This window comes from Trachurus trachurus (assembly GCF_905171665.1).
Source record: "Trachurus trachurus genome assembly, chromosome: 24".
Classification (NCBI taxonomy): Eukaryota; Metazoa; Chordata; class Actinopteri; order Carangiformes; family Carangidae; genus Trachurus; species Trachurus trachurus.
The window spans coordinates 12,650,299-12,673,260 of NC_139910.1; the positions used below are offsets into that span (position 1 = coordinate 12,650,299).

General features: G+C 41.0%; 1 protein-coding gene across 1 annotated transcript in view; it reads left to right on the top strand.

The window, feature by feature from the left end:
* The window catches only part of enpp1 (ectonucleotide pyrophosphatase/phosphodiesterase 1), a 34,045-nt gene that overhangs the window by 9,142 nt on the left and 1,941 nt on the right, over positions 1-22,962 (top strand). The window contains exons 3-21 of the mRNA XM_084000733.1: positions 2,659-2,716; positions 4,976-5,073; positions 5,156-5,235; positions 6,734-6,853; positions 8,079-8,188; positions 8,313-8,378; positions 8,512-8,584; positions 9,481-9,589; positions 10,842-10,973; positions 11,094-11,125; positions 11,267-11,394; positions 12,152-12,221; positions 14,053-14,140; positions 15,468-15,652; positions 16,345-16,384; positions 16,484-16,644; positions 19,378-19,513; positions 20,464-20,538; positions 22,060-22,192. Coding sequence (XP_083856859.1) covers positions 2,659-2,716; positions 4,976-5,073; positions 5,156-5,235; positions 6,734-6,853; positions 8,079-8,188; positions 8,313-8,378; positions 8,512-8,584; positions 9,481-9,589; positions 10,842-10,973; positions 11,094-11,125; positions 11,267-11,394; positions 12,152-12,221; positions 14,053-14,140; positions 15,468-15,652; positions 16,345-16,384; positions 16,484-16,644; positions 19,378-19,513; positions 20,464-20,538; positions 22,060-22,192 — 1,894 coding nt within the window. The remainder of the gene's footprint in view (positions 1-2,658; positions 2,717-4,975; positions 5,074-5,155; positions 5,236-6,733; positions 6,854-8,078; positions 8,189-8,312; positions 8,379-8,511; positions 8,585-9,480; positions 9,590-10,841; positions 10,974-11,093; positions 11,126-11,266; positions 11,395-12,151; positions 12,222-14,052; positions 14,141-15,467; positions 15,653-16,344; positions 16,385-16,483; positions 16,645-19,377; positions 19,514-20,463; positions 20,539-22,059; positions 22,193-22,962) is intronic.

Sequence of the window (22,962 nt, forward strand, 5' to 3'; positions counted from 1 at the left end):
AATTGCGATTACGATTTAAAACCGTTAATCGAACAGGCCTACACATCTGTTTTGTTTTAAATCAGTACTCATCATCAGTGTCGTTATATCTTGAATGAGTCACATGACTGTGATGTAAGATTGATCACTTGTGGTGATGAACCTACAGAGATTTTCCACCCGACTGTGCAGTGTTTTCGTGCCCTATTTCTGGCCTTTCAGCTTTCAATTGAGGCTGGCACAGTGGTCCAATGGTTAGCAGCACTGAAGGTTCTGGGTTTGATCTCCAGGCCTCTCTGTGTGGATTTTTTTTTTTACATTTCTCTCCAATCATCCTCCCACAGTCCAAAGACATGCCCACTGGGTGCTGTAATTGTTTCTGTGTCTTTTAGCTAATTTTAGAGCTCTCAACTGAGGCCGGCGCGGTGGTCCAGTGGTTTTGCACTGTTGCTTCACAGCCTGAAGCTTCTGGGTTTCATCCGTAGGAATCAGGATAGTGTCTGCATGAGTTCCTTTCTGGTATTTGGTAGTCCTGTTTCTTCCCACACAGTCCAAAACACATGCAGGTTAAGCTAATTAGCGGTTGCTATAGAGTTTAGCTCATGGGTGGACTTCCTGTGGTCATTCACTCTCTCTGCTCCCGTCATCATCATCACCGTCATTTCCTGCAGCAACAGGAGGCGGCTTTCAGTGAAAAAGCTCCTGTGCACCTACAGTAATGTAAAAAATGTAAACTTTGTGCAGCGCCAACCCAGATAGCTAAACTACTCTGGCCACATATTTGCATTTCTTTTGCCTTAGGATAGATCTAAGTCTGTCCCAACACACACCACGCCTGTCGCATGCTACTTCCACATATGGGCAGATTCTGGCTGTTGTCAGTGTTGGCTGACAGACGGCCAACTATAACTTCTAAATTGTTAAAGCTTCTGAGCACAGTGGATTATTTAGATACTAAATATTATTATAAAGACAGTACTGCTTTTTTGCAAAGTCATCAGAAACACAATCCAGATGAACGTCATGCTCCTCTGATGTGAGAACAGAGATGTTATTCACCATAACACATGTCATTGTTGTGCTGACCCCTTTTTGGAAAACATATAAATTTATACGGGTTTTAAAAATCTGTATCACATTATGCTCGTAAATATGAGGTGGTCAAGATAATTGATGACACCTCTTTAAGAAAAACTGTTTTTTCTTCCTGCTTTGTTTCCAAGGGAACAAGGTCCAGATGTTCTCTATTGTGCATGTGAACACATGCTGTCCAGCTCAAAGTCTGGCGCAAGAATTTGATGGTTGATTGTTTTCTGCTTTGTTCACGGACTCTCTCTGTGATGTAACCTTAAGTTTTACGGAAAATACCCATGTGATGAACAGTTAAAGGGATAGTTCACCCAAAATTCAAATTTCACTCATTATCTACTCACCCTCATGTCGACTAAGGGCTGTGAGAATTTTCAGAGTCCTCCGTGCCTTCTCTGAGTTACGGGGGGGGGGTCCGTGCAGCAGTATTTGTCCATATAATAGTTGTGAATGGTGCTCACTTTTCTTCGTCCAAAAAGACACACCAAAAAATATCCAAATACCTCCATACTGCTCGTCTGTAATGTCCCTCTTGTATTGAAGCCCCGACATGAGAAATTGTTCCACCGGTCACTGACACAGGAAGAGCAGTGATCTGAGACACTGGGAGCTTCCACTACAAACAAGCTTAAAATATAGACTTATTTAATTTTTTTCGGAACAATTTCTCATGTCAGGGCTTCAATACAAGAGGGACATTACAGACGAGCACTATGGAGGTATTTGGATGTTTTTTGGTGTGTCTTTTTGGACGAAGAAAAGTGAGCACCATTCACAACCATTATATGGACAAATACTGCTGCGCGGACCCCCCCTGTAACTCAGAGAAGGCACGGAGGACTCTGAAACTTCTCCCAGCCCTTAGTCGACATGAGGGTGAGTAGATAATGAGTGAAATTTGAATTTTGGGTGAACCATCCCTTTAATAGTTGAGAGATGTGTTCGCTGGCCAGGGAACACCAGGAACTTTCAGCCTCCTTCTGTCTTTTCTCATCTCGTGGATATGAGTATGACGCCTCAAATTGCATTTGTGCACTTTCACATCCTGTTTTATGTCAGTCAGACGTAACCATCTCCTTTCATTGTGGCAGTCAAGGCCCTGGAAGCCTTTTTATATGAATTTATGCATAAGGTCAAACAGTGTCGGCTGATTTCTATTTCAGTCCTTGAGTGTTTTGTTTTTTTCGCTGTTTGGACTAAAGGTGACGTCATGATGAAGCAACGTCTGTCTGCTGTTTTGGTGCTGAAGAAGTTAAATTTAGGGCTTTTCCCCTAAAAAAAAAACAGTTGCCAGAAAGAAAACTATGAGAGCAACGCTGAGTTGAAACTAACTATAGGCCTAAAGCTCCATAAATGTGAGGAAAGCTGCAGATTACTGTGATAATTCATAACTGGATGCGACTCCTTTCACTTCAAGCGTGTCTTACCATGGTCCTATCTCTTTATTGTCCAAAATAAAGCTGGTTTCTTTCACATTTTTAATTTTAAGTTGCATGCTTTTTGTTTAGATCAGAATTACATCATCTCTGAGATAATCATGTTAATATTGCACCTTTTTTTGTCACTGACATCACTCTTGTTTCTCTGCAGAGGAGATCTGGCCGCAGCCGACCGCTGAGGAAAGTCAAGACCGACAGTGTCCACCTGGGTAATGCAACACTCTTGTTTCACTCTTGTAATGTGAACTGAAAACTGGGTTTTAAAAGAAACTAACAGCTTAAATCTCTGTTGGAGTAGATTATGTTACATCAGCTCATGTGCTCAGTGTGTGATACCATTCAGCTTGTCTTCAGTCCCTGAGAATGAAGCCATTCAGCTGCGTCGCCCACAGGACATTGTTGCCAGTGGGCAGCTTTTAGTGGAAATTAAACTGAGAGAAAAACAGATTTTTTTTATGTCACAGTGCGGTCATTCAGTCTCTTCATCTTAGTTTACTTAGATTTTTTTTTTAGAAGTGCGAAAACAACCCAAACATATGAGTTTTGTTTTTTTTTTACGATGCCGTCGGTTTTGTTGAACTGGATTAACCGTCTCTATGGAAAATGTGCTAATAACTCTGAGTAATCAGGCACGTGTTGCTGAGTGTTGTGAGTGTGGTCACAAATGTGTGCGTCTGTGTGTGTGTGTTTCTGCTTTGGTAAGGGAGTAACCCCAGACACACATATTAGACTATGGAAAAAAAAAAACCTGTGGCTCCAAATGAAGCTACTTTTGGCTTGAAAATATATTTAGACAAATGAAAGTTGTCTGTATTTTGATGAATCAAAGTCAGTCATTCTCTGGACTTTAGTTTATATTGTTTCTGCTGGTAAACCACATTTTTATTTTAAATTGTGGTTTGGTCTCAACGTGCAAAAGAGCAGCTCTTCTGGAAAATGTCGATTGTAAATGTTTTTTACATGTTAATTTCTTAAATATACAGATTATTCTGCAAGAACCAGTCACATAAATCTTAATTGGAAACACAAAAGAGAGAGCTAGTAAAAGTAAAACAAGTGGAAAATGGAATTGCCCTTCCAATTTCCTGATTAAACCTTTACTGTTAATTCAATTGAATTCAGTTATTTAACTGCAGTTGCAAATTGATTTGTATGTTTCTTATTTAATATGTTTTCAGCATCCTGTTTCAAAATGGACTTTAAATTTGACCATTTAATTTATGGATTAATATATAGTTTACATTGTATCAATATACTTCTTTGTAAAACTGCATAATACTGCTGCAAGATTATTAAAGCAGAACTAAGCGATCCGGCAGTTTTGGCTAACTTCCTGTCAGCCGATGGAGTTAGCAGTCCCCGCCCTCATCCCTACGTCACCACATTCACGCGCATCCCTTGGCTGCACACAGAGAGAGGACCGCCCCTTTATGCCGTTCTCTCTCCTCATTGGATAAAGGTTGTAGGATACAAGGAAAGTTTTCTCCTCGGCTTACAGCAGAGCAGAGTGACTGACAGACCCGTGTTTCAGACCAAACACTCTATATAAGTGATTGCTGTCGGAAGATATAACTATTTAAGACTTATATTAACACAAACATTCCGCGTACTTCTGCTTTAAGATAAAGAGTCAATTATTCTGGAAGAAGGAAAATGAGTATCAGCCTAAAACATGACCCCTAGTAAATGTCAATGTCACTGTGTTGATGAAAGTGTAAATAGGCTTCTGTTTGCAGACACATCAGACAGAACAGCTTCTTATAACAGCTGTTAATACTGTAGGTCACTGTTAATGTTTACAGCTGTGAGATGGACAAAAATGTAGTTATTAGTTTAGATGTTGGAGTTGAACAAAATGTAATTTAGCTACAGTGACGTTGTTACAAATCCTGAGTTTTGACAAGGCTGAGTTTTTCACAGTGCGTCAGACTCAGTAGAAGTACTGTAGAAGTGGTTATATACTGTATGTGTCAAAGGCGACAAGTTACAATACGTTGTTTACGTTAGAAGATATCTGATCCAGTCAGAGATTATGACTAATCAAATTGGTTAATACTTTGATACGATACTGTGTAAACAGTTGTGTTAGTAATGACAGGTAGTGTTGCAACAGCTTGTCACTTCTGCATGAGGAGAACAGTGATGAAACAAATTTGATTAATCTCATGCTCCCGTGAAAGGAGTGGGTTTGTGTTTCATCTCCGTTAACAAAGAAATGTGCTGATGTCAAAACTGCCTGAGTCGGTGATTCATTATGAGCAGAGTCACATTTCTCTTCCTCTTCTCGTCCTCCGTGCGTCTGTGTGGTCTCTGATTTTTTGATTTCGTTTCTCCTCTTTCAGGCACAAAGAGCTGCTTTATGTTCTCGGTACTGTACGAAATGACCACCAGGCTGCCGGTGCCACCTCCTAAATCCTCCTCTCGCTCTCACACTCATTTCCTTCTCTGTCTCTCTTCCCTTTCCCCAGTTTCTCCAAGTCCCCTCTCATCCTGGTGTCCCTGGACGGCTTCAGAGCCGAGTATCTGAAAGATCACAGCAGCCACATTCCTTTCATCAACAGGTTACGTAAGTCGACTCCACGTCCACTCTTTACTGGTTTTACACGGTGTCTCGGTCTCGGTCTGACTGAAGTGATGCTGTGTTGCAGGAAATGGAGGAACAACGACACCGTACATGAGGCCTGTTTATCCCACAAAGACATTCCCAAACCACTACAGCATCGTGACTGTGAGTTGACGTATTGGGATACAAATGAGATATGTCTGACTTGTTTTTGTAACTTGTGGGAGAGCAGCTCATTGAACTGGCACCAATACAACAATGTATTCCACTGCAAGAAAAACAGAATAGAAAACTTTTTTTTTGTCATTGCATGTGACAAGATTGTTCATTTCTCATAGCACAAACACATAACTAGTCCGTACACAATAAATACATGAATTAATAGAATAAAGTGCTAGTTGTAAAAGGTAATAAGATAATAAGTACTTTACAAAATGGTCCCGATGATATATATTGTATAGCATAAATAAATCTGTGCAACCTTTTTTGGTTAAACTTCTTTTTACTTTCAGTTTAGCAAACTGATCTCTACAGTAGCAGTCAGATGTCTCACAAAAACACAAACATATTCCTAGGCAACACCACAACCAGCGCAAATTCAATAAAAAATCAATCACATGGTCACCCAAATATCCTCTTGGCAGTGTGTGAGCCACGTTGAACCACTGTATATACAAACCTGAACCTGTAAGATGATTTAACGCACTCCTCTAAACAAAAGTAAGGTCAAGGGATGTGAGGGAACAGGGTGGGATCATGGGAGTTGTTGTCCTCACCCCTAGTCATTCGAAAGTCATTGCAGCAATCGATTCACAGTAGCTGGGAGGTGAGGTTCCTGCTGATGTTTGCTCAGCTTCTTTCTATTTCTAAAAACTTATGAACCAATGACCCAATGACTAAAATCATTCATCCTGTTGAAATATAGAGTTAAGAAAGACCAAGATGAGAGAAGTGTATCACAAAGACAGCCAGGACACAACTCGAGCTTCTGGCAGAAAACCACAACATGTGCAAATGGTATTTTTAACCCAAATATGCCCCCTATAATTATAAAGATTTAAGATTAAGTTTGAAATTGATTGAAACATATGGGATAATGTAAATATACAACAAATTATATAGCAGTGTATTAATTTTTAGGTATTCTAATGCAGAAAAAAATACATTATAACTTAGTTTTTACTTTCTTTCTAACTCTCTGTTAAATCATGTTTTTTTCCAAACTAACCTACAGTACAACGTAACTAATAGAAATACTACAACTAAACTAAAAAATACTATAAATACTCCTACAGCACTGTCCTTCTGTAAATGTAATTACTTTTTCCACCGTTGTTAATAGATGTCAGTTCAATGGGTGAACTTCTACATGTGGAGGCTTTTCCATGTGATTGTGAAGCCAGTTTCTCTTCATTGAGGTGTAATTGCTTACATGTGCTTTTGAATTGAACCACAACAGAAAGGTGGGGGGGGCTTACAAAGTGGATTTCACCTCTGCTGGTTGAAAACCGACCCTGCAATTAGAATAAGCTGCTGCGCTTCCCAGTAATATTTAGGTTAGGGAGATGGAAGAGAGGAGTTAATCACTGTAAATCTGCCGCTGCCTCAGGATCAAAGCAGCTCACGTCCACCGTGTGTTTGTTTTACCTCTTGACTCCTGCAGGGCCTTTACCCCGAGTCGCACGGCATCGTGGACAACAAGATGTACGACGTGAATGAAAACACTTTCTTCAGCCTGAAAACGGATGAGAAGTTTAAGCCCGAGTGGTACGCCGGAGAGCCAGTAAGTCACTCAAGGTTGTGCAGAAAGGCCGCAGAGCTGAGAGCTTGTAAATGTTCACACACCGTGATTCTGTGTGCGCGCATGATTTATCTTTGTCAAACCGCGCTTTCTATGAACGCCACGAGGAGTCGAGGATCGGCTCTCCCCCCCTTCCCCTCTTCCCCCCCCTCGTAATGAGCTTCTTGATGTAATTATGGATTCTGCTTGCGCTGCAAATGACAGCGTGTGAGGGCTGCGACTCGTGCTTGTTTAGATGCTCTGTGGTTTTTCCGTAGAAATTGGAGGTCTCTTAAATCTCATTCGTCAGCTGCACGTCGTCCGCGAAGAAGAAGTATGAACTCTGCAGAAATGCATTCCTACGTAATGACATCTCATCCAATACAACTAAGTGCATCTGCCAAAATGTTTTGGATGCACGCCCTGCTGCATTGATAAAACACAGGTATTGATTAAGCATAAAAAACATGCAGTTGTTTGACTTGAGTGGCCTGAGATGGATTACACTTCTCTCCTCCTAATGGACTAAACGCTGTGACAAATGAGTTCACTGTTACTCTGCTACACTTCAACCTGTCTGAATTAATCATGAGATGAAACACGACACTCTGATCTCCTCTTGTCTCCTCTGCTTCTCTTCTGTTTTCTCCCTAATCTTCTTTAATTTAATATTGATAATATTATTAATCCATTTTCTTTCTTTCTTTTCCTTTCTTTTCCTTTCTTTACCTTTCTTTTCCTTTCCACTTCCACTTCTGCTACACCTCTCATCCTCCTCCTCTCCTCTCCTCTCCTCTCCTCTCCTCTCCTCTCCTCTCCTCTCCTCTCCTCTCCTCTCCTCTCCTCTCCTCTCCTCTCCTCTCCTCTCGTCTCCTCTCCTCTCCTCTCCTCTGCTCTTCTTACTCTTACTCTTCTTCTCCTCTCACTTCCTCCTCCACCTCCTCCCCTCCTCTATTTCCACTTCCTCTGCTCTCATCTCCTCTCCTCTCCCTCTGCTTTTTCTCTTCCACTCCTCTTCTTACTCATTCTCTTCTTCTCCTCTCCCCTCTACTTCCACTTTCTCTCCTCTCCTCTCCTTCTCCTCCATCACTTCCACTCCCCCTCTTCATCTTCTGCTTCTCCTCTCCTCTCCTCTCCTCTCCTCTCCTCTCCTCTCCTCTCCTCTCCTCTCCTCTCCTCCTCCTCTCCTCTCATCTCCTCTCCTCTCCTCTCCTCCTCCTCTCCTCAGGTCTGGGTCACTGCCATCCGACAGAAACTGAAAGCAGCGACCTACTTCTGGCCGGGCTCGGACGTAGCCATCGATGGCACCTACCCAACTCACTACATGGTTTATGACAAGTAAGAACTAATGTCATTACATTACACAGATTTAAATTCCTCACAACAGATTTCATGCCATAATACAGATGTGCATTACTGTAACCTCAGCTAACAAACCACATGCTGCCTTTATGTTGCACAGAGGCACCTCATTTGAGAAAAGACTGTCGAAGCTGTTTGAATGGCTCAGTTTACCTGAAGGAGAAAGGTATTACAGTTGTTTTTTTAAATCTATCATTACAAAGAAAATGTGCTGAGTCATGATTAAAAAAATACTGAATACTAAACATCAAATTCAACTGTTCTTCTTTTTTTTCTTTTTTTTCTTTTTTCTTCTAAAGACCTGACTTCTACACTTTGTACCTGGATGAACCTGACTCAACAGGACATCGTTACGGGCCAGGAAGCAGACAGGTCAGTCTCTAACTACACGTTACATAAACTATCTGGTGTAGATGTGGAAGAACAACAGACAAGACAGAAAGAGTGAGCGCTTTACAGTAAAGAGAAACATGAATGCATTCGCTCTGGACCTTTATAGTAATTACATCTCAGCCTGCAGAGTTTTCTCCAACACCGTCTCTCCAAAAAAGAGCAAAAAAAAAAAAAAAAAGAAGTAACATCAACAACAAAAAGTCACATGATGCTGAATGCAGCGTCAGAGTGTGCGTGGAGTTTCTGCATGTGAGGAAGATACAGCAGGAGAAACAATAGCAGGAAGGTGTGTGAGAGTACTTGGAGAAGTCAATAACAGGAAACCATGAAGCTCACACCTTGTGTTTTGGGAGAGTGTGATGGAAATCTGATAATGGATGATGAGGTTATAAATACAAGTGTGATATCTGAGTGCTCAGTTTCTTTGGAAAGAATTAAAATCCAACTAGCTACTGTATAAGCTGTAGTTTCGCTCTCATCCTTAGACAACCTCTCACCATGACAAGAACAGCACATGTCATCATTCAACTGCAATGTAGAAATATATTATATATACAGTATAACGTATATGTAATTGCTGTTCTTGCTCTTGGTCTTGTGTTGTGTGTCTGAATATGTTGATCTGAAAACAGAATTTGATTCAGATAAAACTGTTTTGAGGTGTGTGTTTGGTCTTTCAAGAAGAATCAGGGGTTTGGGCGAAAGCAGTTTTGTGTTTACAGATTTGAGAATGTTTCAAGAAATGTGTTTACTGTAACTGTACAGTAATTAATTCAATATTATGACCAGTGCTGACATGGCGGTTCCCAGTATTTGCTAATCATTAGTTTGCTGCAGTAAGATGACGACACATTAACTTGCTGCCGTGTCTCCAGGTGGTTGATGCCTTGAAGAACGTGGACCAGATCATGGGTTTGATGATGGGCCACCTGACAGAGAAAAACCTGCACCACTGTGTCAACGTGATAATCATATCTGACCACGGTGAGACAACAGAGGCAGAAATCACTGGCCAATAGCAATATATAACAGACCACCATGCATTGCACATGCAAAAAAAGGCACAGGGAAAATTACCTACAACTTATTTTAGTTTATTTGTCAGGGACAAAACTTGTAGGTGTCGTTACATCTAATTAAAGTGGAACTGCTGTAGTGAATATACTGTAGGACTTCTCGTCATGGCTCATTTGCAGTCCCTTCAGCCCATAAGAATTATAAACATCTGCTGGTGTAACAACTAAAAAGAAACAAAAGGAAAATGCAACATTGAAAAAGTGATCTACAATTTAGATACAATTCAACAAAGGGATCAAGGCCAATAGTCAATAACAGAGGAGGACATTTTGTCTTTCTGTTTTAAAGGCTCTAACTACTTCAACAACCAATTATTTCAATAGTAAATTAAAAAAATAAATGGAGAAATTTAAGCAGTAGAAAGATGATTGTTCTTTAGCTTCCTTTGAGTTTCATTACAGTAAAGCTGTAAACTGCAAACTTGCTGCCTCCTTCCTAAATCTCTGTGGTATGACAGTCACAGGACAGAGCTGCTGGGGAGACTTTACAGGCTTAGCGTCAGCTTCAGATGTTTATCTTGGTTGAGTCTCTGCACCTGTTGCTTGGTACAGTAAACTCAGGACTGTGCTGAGGAGAGCAGTATGTTGAAAAACGAATCTGTTATCTGGGGGTAAATTAGGGCTAAAAGAAGCAGTCTCTGCAGTGTGTTATGAGGACATTTTGTGCTGAGGCTTCTGTAGATGGACATCTGGAGACCCGATGTTTAGGCTTGTAATTTGCTATATTTAAGATGAAGGAGCGGGAGAAATTGGGAGTGGCCCGGCTGTCCTCATCAAAGACATTGTCATGATTTCCAGGGAAAGATTTTGACATTCTCTGCTAGATTTTTTTTTTTTTTTTTGAGGCTGAAGGAAGGATTCCTCTGAGTCCATGTCACATGGAGAGACAATGACGAACAAATGTTAACCTAAATATAAAAGCACAAATCATACTTTCCATCTGAAGGGTTGGGAAATAGGGGAAATGACTACACAAGTGTTCACACATCTCTACTGTAAGTGCATCAACTGCAGGGAAAGGAGCCACAAAAGCAAAGAATAAAGACCTGGAAAACAACCACAAAGAGTCACTATTGATTCACAAACTCCATTTTTGTCACATTTTATTAGAAAAGATAACTGGACTGCTTTCTTCTACTTTATATTTTCCTCTTTCACAGGCATGGAGGAGGCCTCTTGTGACAGAGCAGCATATGTGTCCAGCTACCAGAAAAATACCGATGCCTTCAATGTCATCCAAGGCCCGGCTGCTCGCATCAGACCCTCTCGCCTCCCAGAGGATTTCTACTCCTGTGAGTTCCAGTTGTCGACTCCCCGACGACCTCCCCTTTTATCAGGAGACACAGCATCACTCAGTGTCAGTTTGTTTGTAACCACTGCCTCTAACCTTGTCCTGTGTTTCTCCCCCTCAGTCGACTACGCCGGCCTTGTGAAGAACCTGTCGGTATGCGAAGTATTTCCAAATGTGACTCTTGTATTGATAAGAAGAATGAACAATTATCTGCTTGCTTGGCCTCACGTTAAACAGAGCCTCATTCCTCGCTGCGCGGCCTTTTGATTCGACTCTCCTGTGTCTCATCTGAAGTGCAGGACCCCTAATCAGCCAATGAGGCCGTACCTCAAAGAACACCTCCCCAAAAGGATGCACTTCGCCAACCACAGACGAATAGAGAGAGCACATCTCTACATGTACGAGGGCTGGCAGGCGGCGAAGTAAGTGAACAACCAGTTTACTTCTCTAAAAACCATAATTCTGGTTCATTATAGTTGCGGACTCAACTGTAAATAAATCACATTTACCCAAAGAAAGGCTGAGATCCAACATGAACCCTGCATGAGCCAGACTTGTTGGAAAAGAAACAAAGGTAAAGGTAAAGCCAAAACTAAAATAATAAGACCCAAGCTGTGATAATTTTGGATTATCCTTTACATTACCTCTGAGTCAACACAGCAGTGGAACAACAGGGGAAAGCCAGAGAGAGGGCAAGTTGTTAAAGGTTACAGTGCCAGGGATTTGTATAGTGTTGTACGCTTATTAAAGGTCCTATATTGTATAAAGTGAAAGTCCTGTGTCTTTTTTTGATTAAATAGCAGATCTAGGTTCTGAAAGTGTCAAAGTGCTAAGTCCATGGAGAAAAGCATGCACCCCTTTTTTCAAGAACTGAGCTTTCAAACAAGCCATGAGGTCTTTCATAACTTTGTGATGTCAGAAGTACATCGACCTGGACCACCACCGTTCAACCTTGCAGGATTTGGACTGACATACTTGAACGCAATAAAAAGTGTAAAATATGGGACCTGGTGGAAGTGAAAATCATAGCAGGCACAAACTGTATAAGCTAATTTACCAGAATTAAATGAGAAGATCAACACCTCCATGTGCTGTGTATTAAGCTACCGCTAACATATACTTCACTTATCTCAGTCTGTGTGTTTATTTTGACAAACTGAAATGTTTTTATCTCTGCAGGAATAGTGCGGAGGTCAAGTATTGTCAGGGTGGATTCCACGGCTCAGATAACCTCTTCACCAACATGCAGGTCAGTCGGACGTGTGTGTTTATAGACATTCAAGACAAACCTTATGTCCTGTTTAAATAGAAAAAAATAGGAAAAGAAGCACAATAAGTCAATGACTCATGATGACATTACGTAAATGTTTAGGAGGATTTCACAACTTGGATAACGTCTTTCTCACCATGTAGGCTGGAGACGGGAAGGATGTGTGTGTTGCGTGCAACAGTAAATGTTCTGTGGAATTTCCTGTTCCGATAAGAAGTGTCAAAAAATATATATTTATAGTCTGACAAGTCACTAAAGACCTCCCATGTAGGACTTGTGTCATGGACAAATGCTCTTTCTGTCATCTTTGCCTGTTGCTTCTGACTTTCAAACAACCGATTAAAATGTGTGAAGTTGTTATAAGCTCAACGACTGGCCTATTAACCGCTCATAAAGGCAATAATTAGAGTTTGTAAAGCCTCTATAGAGAAAGTGGTTTCCTCCAGGCTCAGATAAAAGCCATTTTTTTCAATCTAAACTGTTTTTTTCAATCTAAACCCGTCTAATCCGATGCTGCAGTCCTGCGATTGATTTGGAGAAAGCAAAGTGTACTTGACCTGTGAGCAGCCTCACCAGAGAAAGATATTTTCTTTTCCCAGGTTGTTTTATTTGTATTTGGCCACAACGGGGCAAAACTACCCTGGATTTCACAACAGCAAAGCAAATATTAGAGAAAACTCTGAACTAGTTGAGTAAGTCATTCCCCGAGGCGTGATTACGTTATAGCAGCTGACAGGAGGAAGAGGGGGAAAGAGGAACAAAGGAATAGCTCTCCTAACCCTAATCCAAAAATTAAATTAAAGGATAAATCCCTGATATGTTCCCATGTGGAGCAGGTCTACTGGGTACATTCAGTACCTTCCCATTACGTCACATACATTTGTTTTAGCTCCAAAGGTTCAACAGCGGTTTTTCTACTGTGGGCTGCTAATGTTCAGAGGCTCAGCGTGGGGTTAAGGGATTTGGTTAAGGTCAGCTTCACTGCAGCTGAGGAACAAAGAGCAGCACTTTTTTACTCACTTATTTTCATTTGCATTTAACCACACAGTTAGTTACCTGATTCCCTGAAGTCTATTTTGGATGTTTTTGCAGTTCAGTCTTATTTTTTTTGTCGGTAGAAATCAGTGTATACTGTAGATTTTGTTTCTTATACTAGACCATCAAAGCAGCAGCAACATAATTTTCTGTAATCTTCCCAGATCTGTGTCAAAATTAGATGATTTAATGTTTTATTCTCTGCATCTTCTGTTGATGTTCTTCAAATGAAACCATAGGAGCAAAAACATCTTAAGTACACAAATGAGACAATCACTGTGTGGTTTGGAAACCACTGCTCAAGGACAGTAATTAGACTTGTTGTGTGGAGTTGTTCTCCACCGACACAATCTCAGCTCTGGATTGAGTCTGCCAGTGTGTGTGTGTGTGTGTGTGTGTCTGCCACCTCCAGTTAGTCAACAATAAGTCTGTGCATGTTTCCAGATGTGGTTCACGCTGGAATTTGACTTGGTATAATTAGCCGACTAAAGTTGCTGTGTGAGTCAAGTGTCGCACTTAGCAGAGGAAAAAGGCAAAGTGTGCTGGAAATAAACAGTTTATTCACCTTCAAATATCTCCAGGTCCCTCCCAACCAATTCCTTTTCCTAAAATATAAATCCTTAACTTCGAGGTCACCTGAGGTCATTGGTTCACTTCAAATATTTACACATGGCCTAATGATGACGTTGAGTGTTTGAGTTCATGTTATTTAAGTCGAGCAACACTGTTTGAATGAGTGTCAGTGTATTAATGTGTATTTGCCTTTTTTTTCCAGGCAATCTTCATTGGCCACGGTCCAGGATTTAAAAGCAACACAGTCGTGCCGCCCTTCGAAAACATTGAAGTATACAACCTCATGTGTGGTAAGTTGCTTCGTTGAGCACACATACGCTGACTGCACTAAAAACCTCCTTAGCTGAAACTGATGTTTTTTTTAGTAGTAGCTAATTATTAATTCTGTTTTTTAAGCAACAGTTGCATTACTCAGAAAAAGCTCATTAACAAAATTGGTGTTGACAGTTCATGAAGTTTCAGTTGCATTCTTCCTCTCAGTCGTGAAAGCTGAACTGAACTTAAGTTCGGTACAGAAGAAAAAGGCTGCGACACCAACCAGGTCTAAGTTTTAAAGAATAAGAAATGCATTAAAACATAAATAATTCACATCACATCACAATGAAAATCTACTTATACTGTACGTACCTTCTTCTTACACAACTTGCTGAAACCGTTCCTAAACATACTTAAAGTCATTGTTTACCTTTTTACTTCCAAAGAATTTGCTCTGGTATTATAGCACAATGGTATATTCACGTATAGTGGGAAAACACAATCCAGTCTGAAGTCCACATTAGGATATGGGTGCATACACACACACTCCATACAGTGGGCATGAGAGGTGTGTGTGCGTGTACTTTATAGTGGGCTGTTAATAATTTAAAGAGGAACTATGTAAATCGCTTTTCTGTTGTTTTGCTAAACCTCGTCCTGGCCATGTGCATTTGTTTACAACTAAGCTACAGTAAGTTAAGTCATTTATTAAACCATTACAATGACTCCAAAGCTATTTAATTTAGGTAAAAATTACGTATAGTTAATATGCAAATCTGCATAGTTTTATTTTATTTTTATTTATTTGATTAGGACGATGCACATTAATCAACATATCAGCAAAAAGCATCAATATAAATATGTCAGAGTTTCATCCGTTGTCCTAAGGCAGGTATCATAAAAAACATACAGACAATGAATACACCATGACAAATGGATAAAACATGTAGAAATCTTACACAAAAAACAAGTCCCGCTTCACATCAAGGTTAAAAGTCCATACACAAAATAGAAAAGACGAAGACGTTACCAGGTCTGGCTTGTTTTCAACCACTGTTTAGGGTCTGTTTAAAGGTGGTGTAATTGTCACAGTTTCTAACTTTAGCTGGCAGTGTGTTTAAAGACTGTGTTCCTCTGATGGACAGATGGACAGGGTTTTACTGTAAGAGACTTGATATAAAGCCTACCAAATGGAGTCTGTTCATTACTTTTTCAGCTTGAGTAGTTGGCGTGATACCTCATGTTGTTCACCTCACCTTCCACATTTCTATGTGATTCATCCAACTGACTTTTCCTGTTTCTATCTAACCAGCATACAAACTCTACTTTATCTCCTCTTTTTTTAAATCTCCCTTCCTCCAGATCTCCTCGGTATCCGTCCCGCCCCAAACAACGGGACACACGGGAGTCTGAACCACCTCCTGCGCCGTACAGTCCACTCTCCAGTTCACCCACCGCAGCTCTCCCATGCAACCCCCTGTGAGGCCAGCGCCCCCGCCCCCGCTGCCGACCTGCAGTGCTCCTGTGAATCTCTAACCGAGGCGGCGGTATGTGCTGTAACAGGCTGTTGAGGTCGCGCGTTTGTTTTTTACGTGTGATACTTTTGGTCCTTTGGAAATTCCCCAAGCAAGAGGTTAACACTTGGTTTGTGGAGAGAAATGTCTCAACATTTTTTGAAGGGATTGTCATCGCAGGGAAATCCTGCCTGCAACCTCACCACGTACTGTAAAGTCAACATCTGTAGAGTCTGCAGAGCAACATCTGGTCCTTTTGGAAACAAATGCTGTAGTCTTGTTTAAGCTAAATAAAAGCTTTTTGGCAACAGCCACCAGAACTCTTGGGCTATATCGCAACAGAAACAGGAAAGAGCAGATTCCCACTAAACATTTGCAGATTACGGATACAAATGTCCTGCGTCTGACTTCTACAACTCGCAAACCTCCAAAATCCTCTATGAACTGACTTCTGGTAACATGAGCTGAAGCATTTGGAGCAGCTCTCTGACATGAACGTCTGAAATGAGAATCTGTGGGTAAATCTCAAACATGCCATGCGTGCAAGTCCAGAGAAGAGAAAGACCACAGAAAGTTTTTTGCCAAACTGCGGGGGGTGGGGGTGGGGTCAGGGGGGTTCAGGAATAAGAAGCAAAACTACATTCATCTCTGAATGCAGTTAAAGCTGTGTTTACATCTTTGCATGAAACTATATTCACAAGTATTGTGTGTTGTTTTTTTTCCAGGAGGCCGATTTGAACAAAAATCTCACAGCGACCAGCTCCAGTAAGAATCATTTTAAACTATTTTTGCATTTATAGTGATTTTTGGGTGGGTTTTTTTTTGGTTTTGATTTTTCGTGACATTTCTACATTTCCTCCTAAGGTGATAAAGTCAGCTTACGTCGTCTCCACCAACCGTTCGGTACCCCATGCGTCCTCCAAGAAGGCGCCACCTTTTGTCTCCTGCACCAGTCTGACTACCTCACCGGATACAGCCACGACCGCCTCATGCCCCTCTGGGTGTCGTACACCCTCCTGCCTGAGGTGAGTGAGTCCTCTGCTTGGAGCTGTCTTCTGTCTCCAAACATATTCACTGCAAAAAACTCAAAATCTTTCCAAGAATATCTGTCTTATTTCTTGTCAAAATGTCTCATTTCTAGTCAAAACTAATCTCTTTCCACTTAAAATAGGAGTCATCACCTATAACTCAACTTGTTTTTAGATAATTTTCACTTGTTTCAAACAAATGTTCACTTGAAATAAGTAGAAGAATCTGCCAGTGAAAGCAGGTTTTTTGTGCTTGCAATAAGGAAGAAAAACTTAACTAACTAAGTTTAACTAACCTAACTATCAGATTTTTCTACTTATTGCAAGTGAACATATGCTTGAAAAAAGTAAAGTGTCTAAAAACAAGCTACTTTTTAAATGCGATAAGTCTTATTTTAAGTATAATGAGATTTGTTTTGACTAGAAATTACATTTTGACTAGAAACAAGACAAATATTCTTGGTAAGATTTTTGAGTTTTTGCAGTTTAGCCTGTTTGGGTTGTTGAGCTCGTCCCAGCTCTGTTTCTTCATTGGCACGGTCTTGGCAGCAGATAGAAACGAGGTTGTTTAGGATGTTTCTCTGAGCAGCTGTTACTCATCCTCTGTGCTCTTGTCTTTCTCATTACGTGGTTGTACTTAAAGCAGAACTATGCAACTCGACCGGAAATAGCTCGCTCCTTCGTTGGTTTCTCTTTTTTTCCCTCTCCGGAGCTCCCCCACCACAGTTCTAGGAGGCACATGTCACTGTCGTAAAAAACAAACTCGCCGCCACCACCTCCTCCACCCCCTCCCTACACGTGCTTGTGTTTACTGCTGAAGGTAGAGAGCGGTGTTTGCTAAGCCCTGCTAACACGGAGCTAACGCTAACGCGGAGCTAACGCTAATACGGCCACACACAGACAAAGACACAGACATACACACACATGAATAAAGGTTCCAAAACGCGAAGGCGTGTGTGTGTCATGATGTATTACATTATCTTATAAAAGATCCATGGTGTGTGTGTGTCTGTGTTAGCATTAGCTCAGTGTTAGCCACAAGCCGAACTTCTAAACATTTCATGTTTCCATGGTTTCCTCCGACTTTCCGAACTCAAACCAATCACGATTCATGACATGCATGACGTCATCTGCGTTCTTATCTCGTACTGCCGTAAGACAGTTTCTCGCGATAGTTCTATCCATTGATGAGATTTGTAACACCGAGACGGAGGACTGATCTTGCAAGTGCGGTTTTCAGCCAGTGGGGGGGGTGGGCGCATTGGCCTAGACCCCATTCACCTCATAATAGGTCACTCTACCATCACAGTGTCTCTGAGCCACAATAATTACAGCCCAAATCCTGCATAGTTCTGCTTTAAGTGTAAATCATGACCTCAGGCAGAGTGAAAGATTCCCTGGAGAGCGAACACTGTTGTGTTTTACTGTCAGGATGATAGAGCAAGTGGCGATGTAGATTTGTTTCCATTCAAGCTCTATACAAATACAGTACAAGCTAAATATGGCTTGTACTGTATTCACTCCGGCACCATGGTTTTGTTTTATAACATACAGTGTTAGGCTCAACCCACTTGCACACCCACAGAAAACTTCCATTGCGCAGCTCGTCAAAATTAACATCTCCCCATATAAAACTCGCTCCAAGCTCGTTTGCCAACCACGGTATTGAGTTAATCAATGAAATAGCACGAGGCCGAGATGCTGATCTGCCCTCAGAGCATGAAGCTTGTGTTTCTATTTTTGTTTGAAATATGCTTTAGCTTTGCACGCTGCATTTCATCTGCCTGTAATCAGGGACAGATAATTTGGTAAATTTACAAATAATTTCAAAAATCTTACCAAGAAGATTCCTGTTTTGTTTTTTTATATATAAATTGGTGATTTAAGGGTAAAAGGAAAATATCAATTTAAACCCAAGGAAATATCCCCTCATTTATAGCATGTTAGCTTCTTCTTTGCTTTCTAAAAAAAACTTTGAATTCCTACAGGCTTTTTGTTAGACAAACTAAAACCTAATAATGACTGCAAATTTGTTTATACTTTTAAAGCACTGCAGATACTTGAGTTGTTGTAGCTTGTTTTCTTAAATATCCATACAATTTCACTAGGTTTCATTTCTAAAGTGACTTTTCCAATTGGATTTCATCGTGTAAAGTTTGTTAAAAGGCCTCAGTGTCATTCAGTCCTTAACTTAATTACCGTAGTGAAAGCAACTTTGTGTGTTTGTTCACTTTTCATGTATTTTCTCCATCTGAAGTTAGCATGCTAACAGGTAGCTCGAACAAGTGCTAGAGACGTAGAACTACTAAGATAGGGTGTATTATAACATGTTAAAAGGCCATACAGGCTTTGCTCTAAGGCAGAATTTTTAATGATGAGCTTCATAAAAAAATGTCACTGTGATTTTGCCCTTATTTCTTTCTATTGGACCTTTTATTCTCTTAAGCATTGAAGTAGCATTTTTCATTTTTCCCTGTAACCGGTTACACCCTTACTGTAGTGTGTCTGAATGTTACGTTTTCTTCCATGATGGGAGTGAGAGGAGATTATTGTTGTTGAGGAGCTCTGCAAACACAGAGTGCACCCAGGCTGACCCACATACACAGGCGAAGCCAAATCAAGCCAAATGATCTTACACAACTACACAACTCCCAGAGAGAGAGCCGGCCGGCCGTCCGGCCCCGAGGTCCCGCTCCACACTGTCCACCGCTGACTGATCCTCTCTCTCAGACCAGAGTCCGACCCCTGAGTCCGGAGTTGGAGGCGTGTGTTCGTGCTGACGTCCGCATCCCACCGACCGCCAGCCAGCTGTGTCTTCGCTATAGAAACAACTCGGAGCTGTCCTATGGCCTGCTGCATCCCCCCAGTGAGTGTGTATGTGTGTGTGTGTGTGTGTGTGTGTGTGTGTGTGTGTGTGTGTGTGTGTGTGTGTGTGTGTGTGTGTGTGTGTGTGTGTGTGTGTGTGTGTGTGTGTGTGTGTTCCCTGTGTGCATGTGTGTGGTAGTTGGGGTCACAGCTCTTCGTCCCCAGCTGGGTGTTGAATTCAAGTTGACGTGTTTTCAGAGCCACATTCTCATGTAAAAATGCACCCGTGCTGTAAGAGCGCTGACACAGAAAGAGTCCTACCCCCCCACCAAGTAAGAAACACTGTGTTTTCAATGAAACCTTGGATACAGGTGGCTCCACAAGAGGAACTGACAGAGTGAAAGAAGGAAGTAAAACCTCCCCAACAGCTGTGCGAAAGTCAGACAAAAATAGGATGTTTAAACTGGATCGTCACTGTGGTCAAGAGTGATTTATGTTGTTTAATAAGGTTTAAATTCAGTTACTAGTCGATTAATGACCTGAATGACCCTGAAAAGGGTAATGGTGACGCTTTATTAATAATTAAATAACTCAGACATTATATTAAATGAGGTTTTCACAGTGTAAATAGAAAAATTTAGCGTTTTAATAAATCATTTTGATTCATAAAAAAAAAAGTGTATACCCAAAATGCTAATTATTCGGAAAGTCGGAAAGTAGAAAGCATGGCCTAAAAACTCTGGGAACCACTGATCTACATAGCTTTTCCAGTGGATTTCTTTTGTTTTATTTTGGCCTAAATTGAGTATGTTTGAATTGTGGAACAAGGCTTCACCTAAGATTTAATAAAATAAGATAAGCATGTTAATCACTCGTGCAAATAAACAAGCTCAAACATGTTTAGTTTTAGCTAGTAAATCTCTGTTTCCACATCAAGTGTCAAACTTTTTCCACATCTGTGTTTTTTCAGTAGCTGACATGTTCTGTTTAACTCCGTCTGCCACTTTCTAGATCTGCCTGTCAGCGGACCTGCTACTGACTCTCTAATCACAAGCAACATGGCACCGATGTTTCCTGCATTTAAAGGTGAGTCCGAATTTTTACATCTTTTTGCTGCTTTTTTTTTGTTTTTCTGGCTGCAACCACAGTATGACATGTGAGTCCTGGCGGTGAATGAGTTAAAGTTCGGAGGGGGTTCATCTGCCAGCCGAATGAAAGAGCTGTTTGAGCTGAACAATTCAATTAACAAGTGAACTGAAAAGACACCCTGGATCTCAACTAGACATACAGCAATGTCATGCTCTGTTATGTGAAACTTCCCAACACTCAAGTTTTCCTAGAGCAGGTATTGTACTCGGCCTGCTCTCTTCGTGAGCCAAGTTTTATTTCTCAATATTATACTTGTCAACGCTGATTTTCCAAAAGCCTATATTTTAGCCCAATTGGTTCTTAAATACACAAAACAGTAGTCCAGCGATCTAACCGCTGTGATTACATGGGACTACTGTACTTTCATTCAGTTGTGCGCCTTCTGTAAAGTACAATTAAAGGTTTAGTCAGGGGATCTTTTCCTGCTGCAGACGCCACAGCTTCCTTCACAACAAGACTCACCAGGCAACATCACAGTAGATGGGACCATACATGTAATCTTTGTGTTTTACTGTAAATGGTCCAGGTTGTGTGTTAAAGCAGAAGTAAGTGATCCGGTCGTTTTGGCTAACTTCCTGTCAGCCGATGGAGTTAGCAGTCCCCGCCCTCGTCCCTACGTCACCACATTCACGCGCATCCCTTGGCTGCACACACAGAGAGGACCGCCCCTTTATGCCGTTCTCTCTCCTCATTGGATAAAGGTTGTAGGATACAAGGAAAGTTTTCTCCTCAGCTTACAGCAGAGCAGCGTGACTGACAGACCCGTGTTTCAGACCAAACACTCTATATAAGTGATTGCTGTCGGAAGATATAACTATTTAAGACTTATATTAACACAAACATTCCGCTTACTTCTGCTTTAATGAGCATCACTGTTGGTTCACTCTTGATTTTTCTCCTTTTGCTCATACACATGTTGCTTAATTCGACCTTAAATCCCCCTGAGGATTGTGTGTTCGTACCTGCAAGCTCAGATCGACTCACTATGAATGAATTACTTGTGTCATCGTTGGTGAAAGTAGGCCTGCATGTAGGATCAACATGATGTGATAACCCCGAGGTCTGCACAGCTGCATCTGTTGAGACTTGTCGATATACCGTAGTATTGGAGAGGGTTTGGTGCTGATTCATTGAGGAGTTTGAGCCAACTCGGCTCTGGTTGTGTTTCCACTTGGGCCACACAGGCTGGAAATGGAAACTCTTTCTCATTCGTATTGTATGAGCCACCACTGGAGGAAACACCCCGTGTAAATACTGTAGTTTTACTGTGTCGATGTTGGAGGCCTGATCATTAACCAGTGAACAGATGCTGCCCCCTAGTGGCCGATCACTGCTGATGCACTGTGTCGTCTTCAACAGGGAGCCAATAGCACAGAAAATACTGTACATGATCATCAGTTGTGGTGTATTGTGTAGTAATATTCCTTGTGTGTGTGTGAATCTTCTTTCTAACCACAGATGTCTGGAACCATTTTCATCACAACCTGCTTCCAGCGTATTCACAGAAGCTGAACGGAGTCAACGTCATGAGCGGGCCGATATTTGATGAGAACTTTGACGGAAACGTTGATGCAATCAAAGCAGGGTCACGGTAATTATAATGAGTCAATCAATCAATCAATCAATCAATCAATCAATCAATCAATCAATCAATCAATCAATCAGAAGGGCAGCCAACAATGAGCTTTGCTTATCAAACAGTTTGTCAGATATTTGTGGATTTAGTAGTGATAATAAATAAACATAATATAAGATCGTTCTGTTCAGTAAACTGTCTGAAAGCCAAAGATGTTCAGTTCAGTTTAGTGTCATTTATAAAGAAAAACTTTTGACATGTACAAATGGTAAAAAAAAATATTTGGTATTTATGCCCAAAAAGATTAAACAAAATAGTTGCAAATTAATTTTCCACTTGTTTTAAGTCGTTTTATTTGTATAGTGTCATGTCAAAGCACTTGTAACTCACTTATAAAACCACCATCCCTGAACGATTGTATTTAGAGGGTGGGGGTGGGGTGGGCTGCATGCAGTGAAGTGATGGTAATGATATCAATAGTAGTGGGAGTAACAGCAAAAGCATCATGTAGAAATATAATTGTAATGCCCCTACTGATAACAGCAGAGAAGCAAGACGACTTTAAACTTATCTGTCTCAAGTGAACTGTGGTTGATAATGAAACTCTATCGGAGTTTCAGGTTCCCACGAATTCAGCTTAGACCTGAAGTCTCAGAGCCGGTGATGACATTGAAAAAAACAGAAACGTGCTCTTGCACATGTACGCATTTGGAAATGGAGGATTTTGTCAAAGCTAAAAATACTCAGAACCCAAAAGCAAAAAGCTTCCATTTCTCAATATCTGA